The 8867-nt window shown below is 46.7% G+C and overlaps 1 protein-coding gene across 1 annotated transcript in view; it reads right to left on the bottom strand.

Annotated features, from left to right (window-relative positions):
* Positions 1-4213: 4213 nt before the first annotated feature.
* Positions 4214-8867, bottom strand: part of LOC106810073 (cAMP-dependent protein kinase regulatory subunit-like) — an 84362-nt gene continuing 79708 nt past the window's right edge. The window contains 2 exon segments of the mRNA XM_014813338.1: positions 4214-7667; positions 8467-8568. Of these exon segments, the coding sequence (XP_014668824.1) occupies positions 7495-7667; positions 8467-8568 (275 nt within the window). The 3' untranslated portion in view covers positions 4214-7494.

The raw sequence follows: 8867 nt of genomic DNA, 5'->3' as shown, positions 1-8867 counted from the left end.
CCCTCTTCCGTTTTTCTGTCACTGCTCTCTTCCTCGCCTTCCCTCTTCTGTTTGCTCCTTGTTTCCTCCCGTCTCCTGTCAACTTGCCATACTCTCCATCCTCCTCTCCCTCTTGCTCTTCCTCCGCCTCCTCTCCTTTGTTATCTTCTTCCTGTTCCTCTCCCTCCTCTGTCTACTTGCCTCTCCTTCCCGCTCCCTTCCTTTTCTTCTTTCGTCCCTCCCTCCTTTTGTCCACTGCCTCCTTTCTCCCGCTACCTCCTCTGTCACTCCTCCTGCCCACCTCTCTTCTCTCTCTGTTCATCTGCCTGCTCCACCTCCCTTCCTTTTTTTTTTCTGTCACTGCCTCTTTTCTGCTCTTCCTTTTCTCCTTTTCTGTCACTGGCCTCCTCACCGTCCTCCTCTCCCCTCTGTCAATTCCTCTCCCACCTCCCTCCTTTCTGCCACTGCCTCTCCTGCCTCCCTCTTCTGTCACTTTGCTCCTCCCGCCATCCCTCTTTTCTGTCCCTGCCTCCTTCCCTTGTGCCTCTCTTTTTCTCTCCTCTGTCAATGACCTCCTCCCACTCTCCCTTCCTTCTGTCACTGCCCTCTCCCGCCTTCTACCTTGCTCACTGCCTCCTCTTCCCGCCTCCTCTTCCCTCTTTTTTGTCACTGCCTCCCTCCGGCCTCCCTCCTCTGTCACTGCCTCTTCCCGGTCCCTGTCCTCCTTCTTTCACTGCCTCCTCCCACTCCCTTCCTCTGTCACCTGCCTCCTTTCCCGCCTTCCCTTCCTCTGTCACTGCCTCTCCTCGCATTCTCCTCCGTCTGTCTACGGTCCTTCCTCCACCTCTCCCGTCACTGCCCTGCCCCGTCCTCCTCCCGTCACTTTGTCCTCCCTCCTCTGTCATTGCCTTAACTCTCCGCCTCCTCCTCCTCTGTCACTGCCCTCCTCCCGCCTCCCCTCCTCTGTTCACTGCCTCCTCCCGCCTTCCCTCCTCTGTCTCACTGCCTCCTTTTTCCCCACTCCCCTTCCTTCTGTTTTCACTTTGTTCTCTCTCTCCCTGCCTTCCTCTTTCCTTCCTTCTGTACACTGCCCCTTCTCCCTGCTCCTCCCTCCTCTGTCTATTTGATTTTGCCTCCTCCCGCTCTCCCTCCTTCTGTCACTCTGCCTCCTTCCCAACCGTCCCTCCCTGTCATATGCCTGCCTTCCCATCGCCTCCCTCTCTGCATGCCTCCTCTCCTGCCCTTCCCTCTCTTCTGTCACTGCCTTTACCTACCCGCCTTCCCTCCTTCTGTCACTGACTCTCCTCCCGCCTCCCTTTTATTCCTCTGTCGATTGCCTCCTCCGCTCCCTTCCTCTGCCACTGCCTCTCCTGCCTCCTCCTCGTCCTTTCACTGCCACCTCCCGCTCCCTCCTGTGTCACTGCATCCTCCCGCCATCCTCCTCTGTCACTGCTCTCCCTGCCCTCCCTCTCTGCCACTGCCCTCCTCTCCTGCCTCCCTCCTCTCGTCTCTTGCCTCCTTCTGCAACTTGCTCCCCCCTTGCCTCCTCCTCTGTCACTGCCTCGTCCGCCTCCTTCCTCTGTCACTGCCTCCTCCTGACTCCCTCCTCCCGCCTCCTTCCTGTGTCACTGCCTCCTCCTGCCTCCCTCCTCTGTCACTGCTTCCTCCCACCTCCCTCCTCTGCCACTGCCTCCTCCTGCCTTCCCTACCTCTGTGATGATGAAGAAGTCCTCCCCGCGGTCTCCCTGCACGACTACGTTCTGACCGTTTCGGAAGGTGCATGGTTCCAGCGCATCGGCCACCGTCAGCCGCTCCCACTTCTCCAGGTTCTCTGAATAAAAGCAGCAGGTGCCGCGTGAACAAAGCATGTGGCAACCGACCCATCCTTAGCTATTGATGCTAGAGAGGTAAAAATCATCCAGTTTATGCGTGGCTTCACACGTGTGCACGGCAAAATGTCAAATTTTCAGCACTTTATTAACAAGCGTTGTTTTAAAGCCTGTATCACAAAATTCTTTCTCAGAAACACTCAATCCGAAAAAAATATAGCGAAATATAGTCTCACCCCAAGGCAGATATATCACTGATTACACCAACTTGTAAAACACTAAGATTTTATGCAGTTATAACATAAATAATTAGATATGAACACATTGTAACACCACGAAAATAACATCTAGTCACGAGATTTGTTAAATGTGTCAACTTGTAATTTGTCGGTGACAAAATTGAAAACAATTGCATTTGAGAGAGATTGTATGTCTATGGCAGATAGGTGGTGCTATTAGCTGGTCCAAAACCTAATGGCTCTAGTCTCAAGATTACAGCAAAGAATCGTTTGCCAAACTAGTTCGAAAATTGCATGTTTTGGTGAATACGAAGGTTCTAAAACATTTTATCGTTACTCTAGACAATTGCTGTTACTCAAGCAATAATGGTAGGTATCGTGAAAGTGGTGAACACACTGGAGAATTCTCGTAATTATGGCTTTAATACGTCCTACTGCAACACCAATTAGTAAGAGCGGCATCTCAATATTGCCACCGGATAGGGTAATGACTCGTGTAATGAGTGATTTTTGGTGCTCCATGACAGTGGAGCCTACTCAAGGCAGACAACAGAGACTTGTACACGTACAGCAGGGACTGAGTTCATTTGCTACCTCACAATGCTGTGCCACTTGGCTGCAGAATTCCTCATCTTTCTCTAGCTAATAACGTAATGTGAGTTACAGTCTGTAGAGGCGAAGAATGCATAAAGGTTAATCTAGTAATTAACTAAATAAAGCCTAGCGGCAACTTGGCGACTTTTTCATGCAACTCGGCTGCGATTCTAGAATCGCAGTCGAAATTGCTGTGAAATCGCTATGTCTGCGGGAACGTGCAACTGCAACACGTAGCAATTCTGGTCGCTTGCGACGAGTTGCAAGAAATCAAACTGAGCTGATATTGAGCGACTCGTCGCTCCCAATCACTCCCAAATTGTTCAAAAATTGCTTCGAAATCGCATGTGTGCACACACGCGGGGACACATCGACTGATCGCTTGCGGTTGCAGGTTGCAGCGACGAGCAACCAAAAGTTGCAAGTCTGCGCTAGGCTTAAGCAACCTGGCCTGCGTGCGTTACCTAGAATTCACACACACACACACACACACACACTTCTCGATCTGGTAAATTTTTGCATTATAGACATCAAAATTACTGCTCAGATGCTCTCAGAATGCAACAATTTTGTTTAAAATTTTTTGGGGAGGTCCCCCAAACGCCCCCCCCCCCCTAAGTGGCCTTCGGCAGCTTTTTCAAACACCAGAAAAGGTAAGCAGGAAAAAGTGCCCTTTATTTCTTCCTGGACACCCCCTTTTCAAAAATCCTGGATCCGCCCCTGCAGTATGCAGCGCTGAATGTAGCATTATGGAGTCCATAATGATAATATAAAATGTTCTATTACGGACTCTTGGGGTACCTTAACCCCACCAGGGTGTGTGATTAACGTCAATATACAAGTATTCTAGATTACTGGATTTACGATTACTATTTACTATTACTATTACTTACGGATTACTAGATTATTCTAGATTACGTTCATAGATAACGAGTATTCTAACCCTAGCAATACCGTTTCTTGGAGCAAGTTGGTATGCATATGTATCATGTGACATGTTATTGTATACAGATCAGTGCATCAAGCCCAGGGCTGAAACATATTTTGTTACATGATTGCTACTTTTACATTACAGTATATTTTGCTACACATACACACACTTTTGTTAAATTCTGTTCTCAGTTTTAGGGGATATATTAGCGATAAAAGCGCACAGAGAAATGCCGCGTTTAGGCGGCAGAAGACCAGAGAAATAGGGCGGCAGAGCTGCAGAGATGACGAGGAAACATGGGCGGACAAAAAAGAGAAAAATGAAGGTGGGAAGGAGCCAAGCTGAGCCAAGGTAGAAGAGTACCCCTAAGAATAGAAAAGAAACGCAAACATGTGATGGAAAGAAGGTACAGGGGAATGTGTCACATGACTCAGACGGAGAATACTACAGATATCTCGTAACATCGCTACTCTTCAGAGTCCAAATGACTATACATAAGACGGAGTTTAAACGTCGATCTGATCACTTCTAGATCGATTATAGTCGATACCAAGAACAGGAGCAGAGAAGTTTTTAATGCCAGCTTATGGTGATGGGAACAGATTCAAGTGAGGAATGACTACAATCTAAAACTGAATGGGTATTTCGAGGATGTACCAGAATTATCTGCCATGAAATTTAATTTTGGCATAAATAATGGTTCTTTTTATTACATACTTCGACATCAATAACATTTACAGCCTTTTGCTTAACATAACATATAGACGCGCATGCATCACTATAACCTAATGCTAACAGATAACATTTCAATCGAAGATAAAATAACGAAACTTGACGTCTCTACATGTAACTTGTACTCCTTACCACAGAAGCTACTTCGAATATAACACGATTGAAAATATTTCACAATGTAGAGAAACCTGCAAAGAGAGTATATCGATAGAACACGCTCACAGTAAGAGAACACAAACGACAAGACGGCATGTGACATCTCCACCCCTTCCACAACAATTCTGCGTTTTTTCCCTAATTAACCATTTATTACTTCTACAGCTGATACTATGGATATAATTTTTACTATGGATATAAACATATCCATAGATTTTATAAATCGCAAATGTATAGCGCCAGACCTGACACGCGTAAGAATTGCTATTGTAGAAGATATGCAAGACGACACGTGTTAAAACATGTCCTTAAAATTTAATACGGCAGCGTTTGCACCGCTCTCATTTAGAATCAGCTAGTCTGTATCGTTGTAGCTAGACCTGCCTATCTAGCCCCTCGACTCGCAATAGAGTGATGCATATAGCGAGGAGCTACATAGATAGAGCTATAGCATCAACGTAGATCCACACTACTCGTTATGACTAGACTACGGTTAGTCTAAACGTACTATATGTGAGTGGACTGAATCTAGTAGCATCATAGCTGCTGAACATTTACATCACGCTGTAACACACAGGGTTACATACACATAGCTGTACCTATGTAGCCCATCCCTCTGCCACGGGACTCCTGCGCTACATAGGTAGACCTAGGTCTGGTTCCTCCTATTATTCCCCGATTTATTACACAATAAAATACACTCGCTAGGTGTTAGGGGACGACGATTCCTGGCAAGAGAATGCAATCCGAGCGACAGACAACATTGGGACGTTACCATTATATAGGCTCAATAGCAAATTTACTCGTCAGAGTATACTTGTAATAATGGTTCTATGATAATTCTGTATAGGTATTATACACCCCATTATATACACAAATTCAACACTGCATGCACGAACTTTATTCTGTGAAGGTAACCCTCAACTATTACAACAAAACTATGTCATGCTAGTGCGTTTTTGGTGCGTTTTGTTATGGGTATAAACATCCAATAGGGATAATATAATATAATGTCATGCAATGACGCAAAATCCCGTAAGCAAAATCGTGAGACTCTCAAACCTATAGCAAGTGACATGTCTATCACACGCGCACGCAGACGTCTACAGTTTTGTAAAACAATAATCCACGCCAGTCGATCGAAGCTCCCGATCTGGCAGACAGCAATTTCCGTTCCCCACAGCCCTGGTTCTTTGTCCACCGCTAGCGCACATGAAGACACCGACACCGACTCAAACTTGCGCACACGTATATAAATGCTAACCACGACACGTCTCCGCTATACAGTGATATGCGGACGACCGGCACTACGTCCACTAATCAGCCCAGCATAGGTCCTGTCCACCGACATGCACGCCCACTGCTGGCCATCGCAAACACGTGCGGAATTTTATTCGATAACCTTGACCTTTCAGTGGCGGCGACCTTCAACACTAATTATAACTGCAAGTAGCGCCACAGGCAAATCAGTTAACTAATAAATCAATACAATTAATCGATAAGCTCTTGATCTGCTGCTCAGTATTTTAGGTTGCCCATTTTTGCTGCTCTTTCACACTAATATATTAGCAAACCAACATTAGTATCTCACGACATGAACAAACTCATTAAATTCTCTTACATCCTTTTTTTTACAATATGTCAGTTTTTGTTCTTCCGGCTGTGCACACACAGCAACTAATACAAACTTAACAGCGACGATTACAATGATATTAAGATAAAACGACTTCACATACTTGCAGTGGATTACTTTGCGATATCTGAATAGTATTGTAACCACTTAACTGTACTCTAACCAGCTGTTAATCTAGGCACCGTACGTGCTAGTGTGGTGTGGTGTGGTTTGATGTGGTTTGGTGTAATGTGATGTATTGGTGGTGGCCTTTGTGTGTAATGGTGTGGTGTGGCGTGGTGTGGTGTGGTGTGGTGTGGTGTGGGTTGGTGTGATGTGACGTGTGGTGCCAGGTGTGATGTAACCTGTGGTGTGATGTGATGTTGTGTGGTGCAGTGTGTGTGGCACAGTGTGACATTGTGTTGTGTGTGACACAGTGTGGTGTGTACATGTGAGCAAGTGGGGCAGGAATCTACCAACAGTGACATATTCTGCATGCATCTCGATTCATGCTGAGATCAGACATACACACAGAAAACCAGCGATGAACAGTACTACCACTGTCCCACCAGTCAGCTTAAACACACATTTCTTAGTGATGAATTGAACAGCAGTAGCCGTCGCCCGACAAAGTTAGCTAAACCTATCAGGAGATGTGACGTCTCTTAATAACGCGTCATCTACCCTCGTGCGGAGTTCTAACATCGAAACAGCTGTTGTCCTCACACCTCCACACATCGCTGAACCAAGCTGCATTTCCGTGACTAGTTTCATTACATAATCGCCAGGTGGCAGCAGCTGCAGCAGCCAAGCATCGGACGTGAAGGCCGAGTTTTGACAGATAACTGCTTCACTAAATGCAGCATCAACGATCAAATAAAAGTTCTCACTCTAGCCTTTTCAACATATCTATACGAGAATTTGCAACATTTTAAGACGTTTAGAAAGAAGGTAAGAATGGAGGGACATAATTTCGGCAAGCAAAGAGCAGAATAAGGGGGAGCAAAAGAAGTAAAGCTTAGCACAAGAGGAGAGAAGAAGGGGAGACAGAGAAGAGTAGAAAAAGAAGACAAACGAGAGGAGAGAGAAGCAAAAGAAGAAAGGAGACAGAGAAGTGAAGAGAAGAAGAGAGTAGACTGAAAGGAGTAAAGGGAAGAATGAATTTATGTGAGCAGTCAGAACGGAGAGATTAGCAGAGAAGAAAAAACAGAAGATGAAAGAAGGCAGCGAGAGGTTAGAAAAGAAAAGAGGGAGATACTCGGGGGAAGAAACACTCTCACGATACAGATACACACACACACACACACACACACACACACACACACAGTGATCCACAGATTCCGATGCGCTGGGCATGCCGGCGCCCCCTACGTGCGGCAATCTACGCAGCCGACGTCCTCTACGTACGCACGCCGGCGCGCTCTACACGGACAGCGAGACGAAGCTGTTGTACTGAGCGATGTTGCGCTTGAGGATGTCCGCGCAGAGGCCGAGCACGCGTTCGAAGCGTGCGCGATCCAGCTTGACACACTTCAGCATCCCGCGCGCCATGACGGTGGCTGCACGCGGTCGGTCCAGCAGCAGCGCAATCTCACCTGCAGGCGGCGAGGAGGAGCAGGGTTCATAGTAGTAAGACACATGTTGAAATAAGGACTTATAAGACCCTTTCTGGAGGCCAAAATAAGACTTTTTTTACGCGATTTCTGATAGATCACCGACTATTAAAGTACACTAATAATATTTATATACACAATTGCACAGCAGATTTAATTATTCCATATTATATATACAACAATTCTTACTCTAAGTCGAGAACAGTTTATAAAACAATGTTGAAAAATGGTCCTTTGGCAAAACATAAGTACTATTAACTATTAAGTACATTTCTAAGATTTCACCAAAAATAATTACTAATAAGAGCCCTTATTTTATTTTTGGCAAAATAAGTACTTATAAGACTTTGGAAGACCCGCTACGAACCCTGAGGAGGAGAGAAACAATCGTCAGCAGAACACTCGAGGCAAACGTAAACGTGCGCGTCGTCACTAACTGCCTGCTCATTGTCCCCTCTCCCGACGTCCTTCTCCCTTCCCCGCACCGGCCTGATTTCCTCCTAACTGACCTGTTACTGACCATTTCTGCTAACATTTCCCGCGATTGCTGATCTACCGGTAGTCATCTTCCTATCCTATCCCTAGTCACCTCCATTGTACATCTATACTGCTGCTGCTGCTGTTGCTGCTGCTGCTGCTGCTGCTGCTGCTGCTACTACTGCTACTACTGCTACTACTGCTACTACTACTAATACTACTACTACTACTACTACTACTACTACTACTACTACTATTAATACTAAGTACATAATAATAATACTTATATTACATCTATACACACCGAAATAGTCGGACACTCCTAGGCGGCCCACCTCGACTGGTTCCTCGTTCTCCGATCGTCTCTGCAGTACGACAGCCGTGCCCTGTGTGCGTGTATGATAATGGTAGCATGATGAGAAACATGAACGGGGCAGCACATCTCCCCATGTCTCCCTCCTCTGTCACTGCCTGCTCCTGCCTCCCTCCTCTGTCACTGCCTCCTCCCGCCTCCCTCCTCTGTCACTGCCTCCTCCCGCCTCCCTCCTCTGTCACTGCCTCCTCCCGCCTCCCTCCTCTGTCATTGCCTCCTCCCGCCTCCCTCCTCTGTCACTGCCTCCTCCCGCCTCCCTCCTCTGTCATTGCCTCCTCACGCCCCCCTCCTCTGTCACTGCCTCCTCCCGCCTCCCTCCTCTGTCATTGCCT

The sequence above is a fragment of the Priapulus caudatus genome, unplaced genomic scaffold (assembly GCF_000485595.1).
Source record: "Priapulus caudatus unplaced genomic scaffold, Priapulus_caudatus-5.0.1 Scaffold408, whole genome shotgun sequence".
NCBI lineage: Eukaryota > Metazoa > Priapulida > Priapulimorpha > Priapulimorphida > Priapulidae > Priapulus > Priapulus caudatus.
The sequence above is the reverse complement of the archived record's forward strand: the minus strand, read 5'-3'. Positions and strand labels throughout refer to the sequence as shown.